General features: G+C 35.6%; 1 protein-coding gene across 2 annotated transcripts in view; it reads right to left on the reverse strand.

The window, feature by feature from the left end:
* The window catches only part of LOC117172105, a 153,213-nt gene that overhangs the window by 15,002 nt on the left and 120,796 nt on the right, over positions 1–17,415 (reverse strand). For both annotated transcript variants that reach the window (XM_033359883.1, XM_033359885.1), the window contains exon 6: positions 8,079–8,160. In XM_033359883.1, the coding sequence (XP_033215774.1) occupies positions 8,079–8,160 (82 nt within the window). The remainder of the gene's footprint in view (positions 1–8,078; positions 8,161–17,415) is intronic.

The raw sequence follows: 17,415 nt of genomic DNA on the forward strand, positions 1-17,415 counted from the left end.
CCGCTTCCAGCGAAATCGCGGTAAAATTTCAGCCACAACCACGTCATGGATGGATGGATGGATGGATGGATGGATGGATGGATGGATGGATGGATGGATGGATGGATGGATGGAATTTATAATTAAAAACAATTACGATTTCCGGTATTTAAGTTCATATTTCTGTTTTACCTTCTACACTTTTTCCCAACTTGAGTTCCGACTTGAGTACGAGTTATATGTTTAAAATTCAAAAACCCCTGGTGGACCAAAGAAACCAAATAGAGCCTCTACAAAGTACCCGTCAATACCACATAGGGTCCCCATTCGGTTCCTTTTTATAAAAATAAAAAAAACAGCAAGATCAACTTTTAAACTGTTGAAATTCGGATTCTACGTTAAATTTTCTATCAGAAACTCACGGAGATATCGCAATGGAAATGACAGATATTTTATTTTTTTAAAGTTTTTAACGCTGCAAATAAAAATATTGCGATTACTCCGTAAGTCTCCACTGCAAATTTTAACGTAGAATCCGAGTTTCAACAATGTAAAAGTTGATGTTGCTATTTTTCTGAGTTTTTTAAAAAGGAACCGAATGGTAACCCAATGGGGTCTTTACGGGTACTTTGTAGAGGCTCCATTCGGTTCTTTGGGTCCGCCAGGGACGCCTTTTTCATTTTTTTTCAGTTTTTTATTCTTTTTTCACATCCAGAGTTTCACTTAAGCTTTGTACAAATTTCACACTTGATTTGGAATTTGTGGAAACTGAATTCGACAACTTAGATACAGTTTTTATAATCAAAATTCGAAAAATACATTTTCTAAGCCGAAATTCAAACTTAATATCAAGAGACAACATGTAAGTAATATCGAATACAATACAAAATTTAACTTCTAACACGTAATTGATTCATAAGTTGAGTTAGTCTCAAGTAATAAAAAGTTCTTCATCATGTGTTTTAATTTTTTTCATACATTTATACCAGTTTTATTACATTTTCGTTTGTTCTCGATGTACAGTATTAATTAGAACGGCCATTCAGCGGCGGCGAAGCGCGCCGCCACAGGATACAGCTAGTATGGAATAAAATTATTGTTTATAACTTTTTGTTGCCCAACATTAATTTCACAGGCCTGCAAATAATGAGGTCATGTAAGTTGTTGGAAAGTGGAGGGTGACTTTAGATTATGTTCCGGCCGCATGGAGGGGTGCGAAAGTAGTCTTTACTCCGAAGGCAGGCAGGATCGGTTATACTTCACCCAAAGATTTCCAAACCATTACCCTCACATTTTTCCTACTAAAAACAGTGTAAAGACTTGTTTACAGATATATCCGTGATAAGGTCTTGTTAATTAGTGCTCTTCACAAGCAACAACACGCCTATAGGGCGGGTCATTCGACTGAGACGGCCCTAAGCACTGCAGTTAACTTAATTCAAGTACAACTGAGGCAGAAGGGTCTCGCGATTGGAACCTTCATGGACATCGAAGGAGCCTTTAACTACACCTCTGAAGAGTTAATCAAGGTGGCCATGATCGCACACGGTGTGCCTAATGCAGTCGTAGAATGGACCAGCCATATATTGGCCAATAGGAATCTAACCACGACAAAGAGTGATGCCACTTTATGTGGATCCGTTGAATCAGGATGTCCGCAGGGAGGTGTTTTATCACCCTTGCTGTGGTGCCTGGTAGTGGATGAATTGCTTAATCTATTCACGAGTCAGGGCTACCACGTTATAAGCTATGCGGACGATATACTGGTTATCGTGCACGATCAGCATCTGGATGCGTTCTTCGGAGTAATGCAGCAAGCACTGAGAATAGTAGATTTATGGTGTAAGAGGACTGAACTATCAGTCAATACGAGTAAGACGGATGCAGTTATGTTCACCAGAAGGTACAAGTGGGGAACCACGAGTACATTGAAATTGGCTGGACAAAAACTGGAAATCAAAGGGCAAGCCAAATATCTAGGAGTCATTCTGAATAAGAAGCTGTCATGGATCGATCACCTGGAAAACAAGTGCAACAAGCTAATAGCGACTCTTCGGCTCTATAGAAGACCCATAGGGAAAAGCTGAGGCTTGAAACCGGAGACACTTATGTGGATCTACACAGCGATCTTGCGACCCAGACTAACCTATGCGGCAGATGTCTGGTGAAGCAGAGTCGAACTTTTTACTGTGAAGTCCCGCCTGGAAAGAATCAGGAGACTGATTCTGAGAGGTATCACTGGTACCTCGAAGTCGACACCCACGCTGGTCGACACCCACGATGGCCCTGGGGGCACTAATAGATTTTGAGCCCCTCTATTTTAACGTAAAGGCCGTGGTTGCAAAGGCGGCCACGAAAGAGGAATGGACTAACGGTAAGGCACACCTGCCTAGTGATGGAGACAACTGGTTTACAAATGGATCCAGGAGCAGGGAGAACGCTGGAGCAGGTGTATATCGTAGAAGTAACGGAATAGGCTTCACAATTGCGATGGGGTCCTACAATGAGTAGGCATTTCCAGTAGATTGGTTACTGAAGATATTAAAAGATGGCTGACCGAGGAACATCAGAATGAGTGGAATTCGGTCTCAGGCTGCAGGCAGGCTAAAATATACTTGGACTTAAAGCTAAACCCTCATCGCGCAAAATAAATACTCAAGCTCGGGAGGAATGAAGCCAAACTCCTAACAGAAATGTTTATAGGACATGGAAACCTCCGATATCACAGACATAATATAGGGCTTAAAGAAAGTCCCCTCTTTCGTCTGTGCGGGAAAGATAATGAGACTTCCACTCATATTCTCTGTCACTGCCCTGCGGTTGCAGGGAAATGTGCAACACTCACAAGCAGTTACTGCATCAGTGAGTCTAAAATATCAGCCAACAACCTGTTTGCGGTTCTCTCCTTATGGAGAGGGCTTTAGGATTATGCTTAAGGCTTATAAGGGGACGCAACGAGATCACCGAAGCGTCAGGAGCTGTGACGGTCTCAACCCAGAATAATAATAACATATATATATATAATAAAGATATATAATAAAGAGCCTCATTCTCTGCCCAAAATGAACATCACAAATCATCTGCGTACACTAATAGCACATCTGGACAGTAAGGTTTTACCTACGTATTTGACGTTGCACAAAATGCCTTAGAGGTGCAAACTCTTGTGTACTGTGCAGCTGTAGCAACCGTTAGAACGTTGGGCCGAAAAACTAAGCCTGCAAATGCAGTTTTTGTTCCAGCAAGGGATCGAGATCCACCATGGAAGATCAGGTTGGATATGTATGTCAGCAAAGTAAGGTGCAAATTGGGTCGATTAACTCAATATAAAAAAGGAAAGAGAACCAGAAAGCTGATAAGCCAGGTTACTAAAATTATCCACCCTCGGCAAATCGAGACAATAACACCAGCAATATTGATGAAATTTTAGACTCTTAAGGACAGAGACTTGATGTTCTTACTGCCAGACTCCGTCGGTACAAGAAAAGTAATGCACGAATGCAACAAAACCAAAACTTTCAGACAGATGAAAGAAGGTTCTATCGTGAACTGAAAGTAAAGCCAAATAACCACCAAGGAACCGAAGTCCCTCAATTGGAAGATATGACTAACTACTGGTCGGGCGTTTAGGGAAAAATGAACAGATGCAATTTGGACACTGCATGGTTCAAACTGGTGGAATCAAGGGCAAGCAATAGCCCAGAAATGCATTTGACAAACATCACAGCTTATGTTTCAGTTGTCTTGAAGAGGGCAAGTAATTGGAAAGCTCCAGGTCCGGACATGGTGCACAACTTCTGGTACAAGTACCTGACGAGTGTGCATCTTGCGTTGGCAAGGTGTTTTCAGAAGATCATTGAACACCCAGATTTGATGCCAGGTTTTATGTTCCAAGGTACTACGTATATGATACCAAACAAACCAGACGCTCAAAACACCCATCTGACTTTCGACTGATAGCCTGTCTTTCAACAATTTATAAATGTCTTACAGCTATCTTTGCAGATAAGGTATATTCTCATTGTGACAAGAATGACATTCTTACAGAAGAACAAAAAATATGTTGTAAAAACTCACGAGGCTGTGAAGATCTAGTCACTATAGACGCTCTTACCATGACTCAAGCTCGTAAGCATCAAAGGAACTTACACATGGCATACATTTCACTACACGAAAGCGTTTCCTTCCGTTCCGCATGACTATTTGCTTGAAGTCTTAAAACTTTACAAAGTCTGTCCACGCATTATTGACTTTCTAAGCCAAGCGGTGAGGCTCTGGGGTACAATAATCAAATACTCCTTGAGCGCACTATGGTTCTGTTTAGCATTTAATCCATTGAGCAAAACACTAAACAGCATCTCTCATGGGTTCAGAATCCATGAAAATAAGGATGGTTATCAAGTGACCCATCTTCTTCACATGGATGACCTGAAGCTGTACGCTAGTTCAGGCCAGAAACTGCAGCAAGTGATTGATGTCACAAAGCAGTTTTCCAATGATATCCACATGGCGTTCGGACTAGATAAATTCAGAACAGTGCATTTAATCAGAAGGGAATTAGGGACCGCAGAGTTAGAGAACGAGTTTGAAAATGGCTGCAGGCGAATCGTATAAATATCTGGGTATTCTTGAATCTAAGGGTATTCAACATACGATAGTTAAGACAAGCCTAATGACTGACTTTACTACGAGACTCTGATAAATTATTAAGAGTTTTCTCAACTCGGCAAACAAAATCAGGGCGATCAACACATATGCCATCCCTGTCCTCACGTACTCCTTCGGGCTCATAAAATAGTCTAACACCGACCTTGAAAAGTTAAACAGAATTGTTCGCGTAGAAATGACGAAGCACCGAATGCACCAGAGAAATTCAGCGATTAAAAGGGTAGTTCTACCACGACATTTAGGGGGTAGGGGCGTTGTAGATTTCAAAAAACTGTATGAGTCACAAGTTACACAGTTACGAGACTATTTTAACAGCAAACGAAATGTTGCGCTTTACAGAACCGTCTGTCAAGCGGATCTTAAATACACGCCCTTAAATTTGTCCTCAGATGGGGCCTTGAATATCAGGGCAGAAACCATAGAGGAATTAGAAATACAATGGAGGCAGAAAGCCATCCATGGCGAGCACCCCAACACGTTATATTAAAGTGAAGTGGATAGTGAGGCATCTAATATTTGGCTAAGAAAGGGTGTTCTGTATCCAGAGACGGAAAGATTCGTCATTGCAATACAGGACAAGGTTGTCAGCACCAGAAATTATCGCAAACACGTGTTACATCAAGACGTGGTTGACCGGTGCCGCTTATGTGGAGATACCAACGAATCCACCGAGCACATTATTTATGGCTGTCGCTTAATGGCTCAGAGAGAATATACGCACAGACATAATGGTGTAGCGGGCATTATACATCAACAACTTGCCCTAAACCTAGGACTCTTAAAAGAATGGGTGCCCTTCTATAGATACATTCCAATGCCCGTTTTAGAAAAAGAAAGATTACATCTTATATTGGGATGTTACTATCCAAACGGATCATTACATCCGGGCCCATCGACCTGACATCGTGATGCGGGGGAGAAAAAGGTGGAAGAGTCTATATCATCAACATTTCTTGTCCGCTTAACCGAAACTTGCAGTCAACCTATACAACCAAAGTCCACAAGTATAGCGAGTTAAGGCATGAAGTAAAGACCATATGGAGGAATGTAAATCATGCATCCATTCATCCCATTGTGATTTCGGCTACAGGCAATGTGCACGCAAGATGCACTGAACATCTTGAACATTTAGGAGTCAGTAAGGTATTGGCAGCAGCTCAAAAGGCGGTGTTATTAAACACCTGTCGCATTGTAAGAAACTTTCTTGATCATCAGGAAGCGAGCGACTAAAAACCCGTGGAGTGGCAGATGGTAGCTCTAAGAAAGCATCCAGAGGTGACTGTTGTCACCTCCAAAGTTCATGGCCGCTCGTAATTTTATACCTACAACATCATCGCAGGAGGTTTCAACCATCGTATTAAATTATTTAAATTAAGTTACAACATTCTAATCTCATCAGTCACTTGACTTAATCCGTGGCTATGATTTATCACAGGGTTTACCCGAGTAAAAGTTTAATAAAAACATATAATAATAATAAAGAGCCTCGTTGGCTCAGTTGGTTAGACACTCGGACTTCACCTCAGAGGGACGGGGTTCGATCCCTGAGCCGGTATCTCTGGAAATTTTTCAATGTACCTTTACCGAGGTTCTGGTGGTTCGGAACCCACCTTAAGCTGTAGGTCCCCCATCGTTTACTTGACTGCAACTCAGTCCGTCAATGATGGGGTAAACCCAGGCTTTGTCCAATATGTCTGGGCAGACTGATCTCATCAAATCACTTTATTGCATTATAAAAATGCGTCCGTGACTGTTGATATATACCGGGACAGCCCCGTGCAAAAATGATCAAATAAAAAAATCCAACTATAACCAAAAATGCCTTCGACTTGTTGGGCAGTATAAGCCTGACAACATTTCAACACAGAAATGTTTCTTCATACAATAATAATTATTATTAAATTATTAATAAAATTGGGGTTAATTGCAAATTCAGCATAGGGTTTATTTTAAAAATAAAATAATTATTATTAATAAATAATATATATAATAATAATAGAATAATAATAATAATGATGATAATGATGTCAGACCTCGAGTGCGCAATAGAAACAATGGTCGAAAATATGAAGATCCAGTATATGAGGAACTTCTCATTCTCGACAATTGACTCGATTTCCTGTGAGTCTTTAGCGGAACGGTACTAAGGCTAATGCGTGGGTTGGACAACTAAAGTAGAAATGGCGCCATATTGGCATACCCGAATGAAAACCTCCGTGCTCGTATTTCTAATGGTATCTATAAAAAAGAGAGGTTAGGTTTTATGAATGTTATATTTCATATGTGTTACGATTCGTCTAAAGAAATTATCATTATAAATTAATAAACTCCTCGAGTCTGAGCAACGTTGAAATTGAAGCTTTTCGCAAAGAAATCAGTTATTACAAGTTTAATCACTTTTGGAAAATATCCAAACTTTTATCCAGAAAAATTTGATTATAAACTACAGTAAACTCTTTTATAGTCCCGATTTTGGGGCTGGCGGTAGGTCGGAACTAACTTATTCTAGCTCGCTTCGCTTTTGTTTGTTCACGCTTGAGTGCTCATCTGAGTGATAAACGCAGACCCACGGCCCCCGCGTAGCTTCTTTTATACCTACCTGTGGCGAGAATATTGAAGGGTTTCACTGTATTTGGATTGTTTTTATTAAACATACCATTTATTTACTTCAGATTTGAAGGCTCGTGACGCCAGACCGCGTGTTTCAAGCCATTAGTGCGTTACACGTTTCGTTTGAAAAATATACATTTCGAGTTGATATTTGGTCTCTTGTTAATATATTATTATAAATGATTAGATAAACAAAATTGAGTTTTAGTTTCACATTATAATTCCTTAGGAGACAAAGTTTATAAAAATCCCAAATATGAGGCAAACAAAATTTTGTGGATGACACTATTAAAAATAATCTTATGTTTGCTTGTATTAAAAATAATTTCTTTAAATGAAAGTTGAAGTGGTAATCACAAGTTTATAAAAAGTCAGCGATTGCAAGATGACGGACTATTGACAACTGATTCCGATAGGATTTTTTTTCTTTACGTATCCGAATTTAAGAAGGAAAATAGTGATTTGGCTCTAGTTGTTGAGCAAAATGGGTGTCAAATTTCAAATGCGATTTCCGAAAAATAAAAAGAGCACACTGAATAAATTTTTCTTAAAATATTTGTTGTCGCAACCTTAAATTAAAACTCTTAAACAATAAAATCAGCCTAATAAGTAGTCTCTAACGAATTGGTATCATTGCCTATGAAGTTTCAAATAATTTCAAAAACACGTTTTTGGGAATTTTGACAACGCTTTGCTCAACAACTAGAGCCAATGATCTATTTTCGTTTACTAATTCGGATTTCAAGAGAGAAAAGTTATCGGAATCTGTTTTCAATTGTCCATCACCAAACTTGAGTTAACTACAATTAATAAAAACTTACCATAGCTCTCTCTCTTTTTTGTTGTATTTGATCAGCCAGCTCGGCTATATATTCTCTGTTAGTCGCAGTGATTGCCCTCCAACTAAAAATGAATGAGAAATATAGAACATTGTTTTTCAATGATTTGTAGCTTAAAAAATTTTAATAATAAAAATACAGTAAATTCTATATTAAAGTATACGGAGACTTATCCCAAAAACAATTATTTTTTTATAAGTATATTTTACATACATTTGATATGAAGAATCTAAGCTATAACTTACTTATTTATTTCTATAAATATTAGATCATGAAAAATTCAGTATTCATTATTATTAGTAGTGGTTAACTATTTCCTTTACATTTTTAGTGAAACACTTACTATTTATAACTGAAAGTATATTATTGAATATATGGTACCTTTCACTCATGCATAAATAAGTATTTTTTCATCTCTAACTTTTCTGAAAAAGCAATCATTTGTATTTGCAAATCGAGAGAGATTAGAAAACCTACTGTGAGATCGCTTCTCAAAAACATGAAACCAAAAAAGAAAACGAAAGTGGGGCTCAAAAGGACATTATGGTTCCAGGAACAAAACATTTTCTTAAAGCTTAAACCAAATCGAATCAACATAGAAACATTTCGGTTTTTAGAAAAATAAGTTTCGAGTTTATAGGTTTAAACATAGCTTACAGGAGATTATTAGAATTTGTTGGGGTGCCTGTAACAAATAATTTGCGCTTACTTTAATTGCATTTTTTCGCCCCACCCTTTATACCCTTCCTTCCCCTCATAAAGCCCAAAAGTGCCAGAAAATGACGTAAGGATTTAATAATAAGCGAAAAATTTAACCAAAACTTTTTTTAACCAAAATTTTGTACCAAATTTCAAGAAAAAGTCACAAATAAGTAATATTTAATTATTTAAATTAGTCGTCAATTCTTTAAAAAAATATCAGTTTTTATTATATTGTATTTTATTACTCTTGCTTTTGCGGGTTTGAAGGCTCCATTCCCTTTACACCTTTTATCATTTCACTTGAACTGTAATCGCTTCGCCTTATTATTATTTACTAGCTCTTACATATTATATTATCGTACAAGTGCGCGAGACCTTCCAGGGCTTCAATTTCCTCTTATCATTACTCTTTAAGCTTTTCCAACATACGCAGCACTAATTTTCCTTATACAAAATTCTCTTTTATCAATTTTGGTTTGTGCCTACCCCATACATTCTCTCTTCCCTTACATCTTCTAAACTGTTTTTTTCACTTTTCCCCTTGTTCACATCCGCTCAGTATTCACATAACTCTATCTGCCACACTGTTTCCCCCTTTCTCTTTTCTGATACATTGATTCAAAACGTGCTCCCGCGATTCCCTTTCATAACCAAATACCCTACACATTTTTATTTGTTCATTCATCCAATCCTTACATCCATTCATGTCTTATTCCATTCTGAAACGTACCATCCTGGACCTCCTGCACTACTTTTTCTACTTCCCTAAGTAGCCTGTATCCCCTTTCATCTTAATCTACACCATTTATTGTATTTTGACTCCATAATCTTTTCCCATCTGTTCTCTTCCGGCTCCTTGCACATTCCCCCCTCTACTTCTTGCCAATCCCTCCCCTCGTCAAACATTCTCCATTACCTTCTAACTTGCCATCTCTCCTCCTCCCATCTCGAAAATTCTGTGTTTCCTCTCCTCTCTCCATTTAGTATTTTCTCTGCCTCATCACCAATTTCTCTCTCCCTGTTTCTTCTCTTAGCATATAACCTGGGCAGTACCACTTCACTTCCATAACACATTTCAGAAATATCTATTGTATTTTTCCTACCTTTTTTATTCCTTCCACTCCAAAATTTCCACCCCATAACACATCACTGACCATACTAGTAAATCAAACAGCCATACATCTTCCATTCGTTTTACATCTACTTTTTCCGATACCCCACCTTTGATCCATAACCTTACTCGCACTTTTCATGATTTTTTTCAAACTGCAAGTCATTTTTACCTCCCGCTTCGAACCAGAATCCTAAACAGCAAAATTCCTCTACCATTTGCACCATTTCCTCATTTATCTTTCATGCTTATCTTGCTTCATGCTTTCTCTTCCTGAAACATTCTATCATTGTTTTCGTCACATTCACTTTTAGGTCTTTCTCTCTTATATACTCCTCGAATCCTTTCATGAGCAACATTATTTCACTTTCATTCTCTACCAGAAGCACCACATCGTCCGCACATGCTATCGAGTATATCCGCTTATTTTCCTAGTAATGTAAAAATTTTTCCATTTTCTCTTCTAGGTCTGCTAACAATATGCTAAATAACAACGGCCTGAGACCCCTCCCTGTCCATAACTCTTCTCCTTCTGTCTTTCACAAAACGTTTATATTCACCGATTCGGAAGCTACCTTGAAATCTATGAAAAAAGCGACCAGTTTTCTTTTTTCTGTATCATCAATGAATTCCTTAAAAGAACATAAAAAGTAAACTCCTCAAATATTTACAGACGTTATTTGACATAACTATACATGTAATATCTCGAATATTTCATTTGAAAATTTTTGATGTTAGAGAGTAGCATCCCAATTTTTAAGATCTACATATGCTAACTTTGAACATCTAGATTGCTGTCCTATAGTTACACATAAAACATGTTAACTATGAAAATCTAGATGTTACGTTTGAACATCTGTTTTTCTCCGTGTAGGGCATATATTTCGACTCGGGTAGATATGAGAATGTTTTTGGGTTGAACTTAATAGAGGCTGGCCTTGATTTTACCGAAAACACTAAGTGCAATCTTCAGCCGAATTTCAAGGTGAAAATTATCTTGACATATCGGGTATTCTTCTGCGTTTACGTATATTGTGAGGTTAATATTTAATTTTTTCGTTGAAGGGCTCAGTAACTTGACATCGTCTACTTGCAACCAGCAACGTTTCATATGTTTACATCCAAAACAGCCTCACTAAGGATAAAAACCCGATTAATTTCTTTCGCGGTTCAATTAAAAACGTATAATAGTTTTAACTGGCGAGAAAATTCACCACCAACTTTGCAAACACAGTTGTTTTATGGATAGCGACTAACCCTTGCAGCAGCTGGGGCGCTAGTAAGGACTAGTGGCGGTCACGTCTGCATGGTGGGACTTCGGGGCCGTGTCGAAAGCCGAAAATTGAGCAAACCTGTATTTCTAACGTGAGTAACGTGTTCAGATAGAAAGAGAGGTCCGTTCGATTTTCGACTTTGAAACGGCCCAAGAGACCCGATGTTGATATTCGCAAAATAAAAACCGTAAGATTCACTGTTTACTCGTACGAATAAGTAGTGACAGACAGTTTACGTCCTACTAATGGTAATATTTATCTTTTACCTTAACCAGCACGTGGGGTAAAATTTTCCACAAAATATGTTCACAAATTATGTGCACTAAAAAAGTTTCTATTCCTCAGTGCGCACCACAAGTTTTGAAATTTCAATTTTTTTGCCAAGTTTATTTTTAATTCCATACTTAAATGCTTTATTTTCGATTATTTTAATTCCTTCTAAATTGTCCACAAAATATTTGCACATGAATAGATTTTATTCGTGTTTGCGCAATATAATTTTGGACATTTCAATTTTTTGTCCGCCGTAACGGCTGAGTAATTTTAATTATAATATTTTATTTTGTTTAAACAATTTATAGATTTAATAATCGGGGTCATTCACAAAATACGTGATACGTTTAGATGAGGGTGGGGGTCGTCCGAAGTATCATTCTCCACTTTAAGACCTATGGAGAAAGTATCACACAGGGGGGGGGGGGGGGGGGGGGGTCATAAGTTCCTATAAAATGTATCACGTATTTTGTGAATGGCCCCATATAATAAATAATGATAAATTCATTTCATAATGCTGTGTAAGGTAAACAAAATTTATTTATCTTCAAACAAAATTATAAAAATATTCTTTGACAATACTAGAAATTATTTCTTCTAACATCATTATTTTATATTTATAACTCAACGATTAAAAGGACTAGGTTTTTCGTCTTTAAAAAGACCTTATTCTCTTTCTTTCTATTCTTTCTTTAGCATTTATTTATTTTTTAATTTATCTCAATACGCTTTCATTATATTCTTCTAAGTCGATTAAAAAGAATAGATTTTGCTTTTTTTCTACTCTTTGGTTGAACTTTCGATGGAGGAAAATTCGCGTATTAATGGGAATTCAGATTCTGAATTTTCTGAATTCTTCTCTTCATACCCGACAAATTCAAAATAATTACACTTAATTAGAATCTGGAATTCTTTTTGAGTCCGCTTTCTGAACCCACTTTTCTGGGTTTGAAAGGAATTAGCTCATATAAAATTAGAATTCCTCCCTATTCGTGTAATAGAACTGAATTTTTAGGTTATAACAGAACTTAGGCATATTGAAAGGAATTGAACTCCGTACAGTCAGTGTATACTAAATGTGAAATATAAAAAGATTTTTATTATTGGAAGAAAAATATAAGTTAATAATAATAGCGGTCCGCACTATATGTTGTAAGACTCTTTCAAAATTAATTTGTGTTCAGCTTTAGTTCTCGATGCCATTTCATAAAACATGTAGCGCACACTCAGCACTAAAGTAACAGGTACAATTGTTAACTATAAAACATTACCTATCATTTTTCTGCCACTCTTCCTGAATTCCCACTACCGGTCGGAATCCGTAATGGCGTGTTGAGCAAAAAATCCTACTGAACCAAAAAATATTATAACACATTTAATACCGGTGGCGGACTGGCATGTGGGGACAGCCGGGCTTTCCAGGCTGCGCCCCCCTTGGTTGACGCCCCTAAGCCATGTCAAGGCGCCCCAGAAAGATTATATTGTTTAAACAAATGAATATATGTTAGATTGCAATAAAAAGAGTGAAAATAATATCCAATACTATCCACGATATAAACTAGTACTCCTATAAGTTATACCACTTAAGTAAAAAGTGTCCTCCAATTTCATTTCACCCATATTATTCCTAAGAAATTCCCTAATGCGTGTTTCGGATTCTATTAAGGGGGGTTCATACTTTTATGTGTCAAAAAATCTATTTTTTTCTTTTTGCATTTTCGGATAGATATATGTTTCAAAAATATACCTGAAAATTTTTAAGTCAAAATATCAAATATTTCGAAAGTTATGGGCCCTTGAACAGAGCGGTGTCAAACGCACTGGGCTGCAGCGGCCGGGTGCTCTGCGGCGGCGAAAACGGTTCCGATTTTAGGCTTGTTTTTCACGTGAATAAGGAAGGTGGCTTGTATGGACCCAGAATAGCTGACTAGGCGTAAGTACTCTTATTTTCTAAACTTTATTTACACAAATGATTGTTGTAAATATGATGTCAAATTTGTGATTTCTGACCGCTTGAACTATGAAAGCCATATTAATCTTGGAAAAAAGTAGTTTTGCAATAGTTTTTATTAAATAAATTATTTACATAATTTTTTATTGCAAAAATAGTGCCAGATTTAAAAACAGTGATATCGAAAACTATGGAAAGCATATGCATCATTAAAAAATTGTAATTTGTTTAAAAAAATTGTTTATAAAAATTGTTTAAACAAATGAATTTTGCAAATTTTATGGCAGATTTGAAATAATCGACCCCCGAAAACATACGAAATGATGAATAAGTGTAATTATATCGCAAAAGTTAAACATAATTTTTTGCGTTTTTTATGAAAAACTTTGAACGCAAAAAAAAGTGAAAAAATCCATTTTTTTTTTCAAAATCTCATGACTTCCTCATTTTCATTTTTTTTTCTTCATTCTAGTCCACTTTGTGCGCTATAGTGTATAGATCAAGAAAATATTTTGATTTTTTGTTTCAGATTTTTTCTACGGCGGACAGATCTTCCACCAGCGGGAAAAGTCGACGCCGACCACCCGTCATTGATGACTCCCCCCTCCCCCATTTTTATGTAACGGCCTAACAAATTTTGTCGTGCTACAATAAATATGGACAAACAATTGTGAAAAATTTTAGCCTCCTATCTTTTATACTTTCCTCAGAAAATATTCCCAAAAAAAACAGCCGGATTTCGGGCCAACAAAGTAGGAACCCCCCTTAAAGAAAATATTTTGAAAATGAATAATAAATTAATGCAAACTCCTGTTAAAATTTTATACTAGTTTGATGATAATAAAAATAAAAAAGACAAAAGAAAGAAAAAAAGAAGAAAGGGGATGTGGTTGGCTGCCTTCATTTTTTTTTCTCTTTTTTATTTTTGTCCGAAAATTATTTAATTCATTTTCTTTTTCATTTTTTCAGATTACAATTGGATTTTTTATTTATCATTGTTTTTTTTGTTCGTTGTGGGCCAAATTTGGTGGTTGGATTCTTGTTTTTTCAAGAGGAGTTTGCATGAATTTGATTATTGGACATTAAATACTCAGGCGGAAAAATTATATATAGTTTATATACACGGTGATTTTTTTAAGTTCAAACTTTAAAATATCTCGAAAAATAGGCACTCTATAGAAAAAATGTTATGAATCAAAATTTAATCACTCTGAGGAGTACATACACTGATATTAAAATCGGTTCCCCCACGCCGCCCCCTGCGAGTGAGGGTTGGGGACAAGTTTGAAATCGTAAATGATTTTTGAAAGTTTCAAGTTAAAAAATCGCCCTTTATAGTCTGAAGTTTTATATATAATATTCATTTGTTTTATACAAAAAATATATAAAACAAATGAATATTATATATAATACTTCACACTATACATAAACTATATATAATATCTCCGCTTAAGTAGGATTTTTAATTTGGATTTTAAACTAATTTAAATTAAAAAAATTTTTAATGATAAATTATTCATATTGAAACAGTAAAAGTGAAAGGAATATTAATTTTTTTATGGGCGCTCGCTAATATATTAATTTTTTACATATATTAACTTTCGATGGCGCCTATGTGTACCTTGAGGGAATTTCGAGATCAACTTATTTATTATAATAATAATAATAATAATAATAATAGATCTTTATTATGTTCAACGAGATATGTACATTAGCCTACAGAAAGAGATAGGCGAGTGGACATAAAAGGCCGAGGTTCAGCCTTAGCTGAGTATGACTCTATTTTCGCTTCCAAATATGAAAAGGGGCAACTCATTTAATTTATTACAATATCTCGACTAATTATATCAGCTAAATTTAATTATTTCAATCATTGTTAAGTTTAAGCTCAATTTTCTAATAAAATGACTACTTATTAGTCTAAATTTTCTCTAAAACAAGTTATTAGCTTAGATTTCAAGATTTCGGATCGAAGGATATATTTCATTATTTTTTTATATTGCAAAATAAAGTTCAAATTTTATTTATAATGAATAATTTAATATTTTCATACCTTATTTTGCTCTAAACAAAATGTTTTCTTTTTGACACTGACCGGACACAAACCAGATTTCAATCCTGGCACTTCCCTATTAACTTTAAATTCTTTTGAATGTTTTTTCATTTACTCTGTGGAATTTAACGCATTTGAAACAAGTGAATAAAGACTACGCAAAAAACGCATTACTATTGTAAAATAATTAGTTATTTTTTGTTTTCCAACATGGGATCGTCTCTGAAAATTATGTACTACAATATTATTTAATTGGTGAATCATTTAATTATGGTAATTTACAAGATAATGTGAAGTCGATTAAAATCCTATTGAAGAAAAAACGAGAATTAATATAATTTAATAAATATAAAAAGTGTTCCACTAAGTTCCACCGAGATATTTAGTTTATGTTAGTGATTAGGCTTTTTCCTATTACGTATAAAAAAATCCCAGTTACGGATAGCTACGGTTTTGAGTTCAATCTCAATTTTTATTTTAAGCTATATGTAACTCCATAACCTGAATAAGTAAAAGCTGCAAGCCCCTGTATATTAATAACCGGTTTGGTAAAATAATATAGGTCCATTAGGGCTATAACTAATCGAAGTTTCAACTCGATACAAAAAATAATAATATAAGGTGGGTTGACATGACTTATTCTTTCCCATCTATTTATTAAAAGAAAAGTTTTTGACCTTATATGCTTTTATGCAAACTTAACCTAACCTTAACTTAAACTTTCCATTTTGAAATGGTGACACTTCGCATTGCTATGTTTTCTTATCGATTATCATTGTAATCAAAACATTTTCATTAAAAAATACTTTCGGTACATTTTCAAAAGCTCTCGTACGAAAACTTAAGTATAAAAAATTTCTACACTCACTGAGTATTGAAATAAGTATTTAGTTTAGTATTGAAGTTAGTATAGGAATCGTAATACTCATTTCGCGGTTTGAGTATTGAGAAAATGAGTATTGAAATAATGAGTATAGCGGGGTGTGTATTGAGAGCATGAGCATTGAAATAATGAGTATAGAGGGGTAAATATTGAGAAAATGAGTATTGAAATGATGAGTATAGAGGGGTGAATATTGAGAGAATGAGTATTGAAAAGATGAGTATAGCGGGGTGAGTATTAAGAGAATCAGTATGGAAATTATGAGTATAGCGGGGTGTGTATTGAAAAATGAGTATTTAGAGAATGAGTATTTATTTGATGATTATAGTGGGATGAGCATTGATGAATCAGTATTGAGAATCATTACTGAATATGCGAATTATCAGTGAGTTGTCATCTTCATTAACCCTTTCATGTACATACTTTTCTGTTCATTGAATTTCCTTAAAATGCTTATTCGGGGTCTTTGGGGTCGCTGATTACGAATCTGAAGTCAGAATTTCGAAATTTTCAATTCAAGATGGCGAATTCAAGATGGCTGTTCCAAAATATTATAAAAAGAGATGTAGCTGGAAAATCTCTACACGGGATTTTTTTGGGTTGCTGATTACGAATCTACTATGAGATTTTCGTAGTTCTTTATATTAAATCTAATACAGCCAAGATTTACGTATCGACATGAACTATATTTGGTCGACCAATTTTAATTTTAATGTACTAATTTTAAATTCTTAATGAGAAATCACAAAAACCCCCAACTAGAGATTTTAAACTCGTATATCTCTTTTTACAAAATTTTGGAACAGCCATCTTAAATTGAAAATATCGAAATTCTGACTTCAGATCTGTAATCAGCGAACCCAAAAACCCCCAAGTAGAGATTTTCATGTGCATATATCTCTTTTTTTCAAATTTTCGAACCACCTTCTTGAATTAAAATTTTCGAAATTCTGACTTTAGATTCGTAATCAGCGACCCCAAAAACTCCGAGTAGAAATTTTCAAGCTCGTATATTTCTTTTTACAACATTTTGAAACAGTCATTTTGAAATCGCTATCTTGAATTGAAGTTT

The sequence above is a fragment of the Belonocnema kinseyi genome, chromosome 4, assembly GCF_010883055.1.
Source record: "Belonocnema kinseyi isolate 2016_QV_RU_SX_M_011 chromosome 4, B_treatae_v1, whole genome shotgun sequence".
Taxonomy (NCBI): domain Eukaryota; kingdom Metazoa; phylum Arthropoda; class Insecta; order Hymenoptera; family Cynipidae; genus Belonocnema; species Belonocnema kinseyi.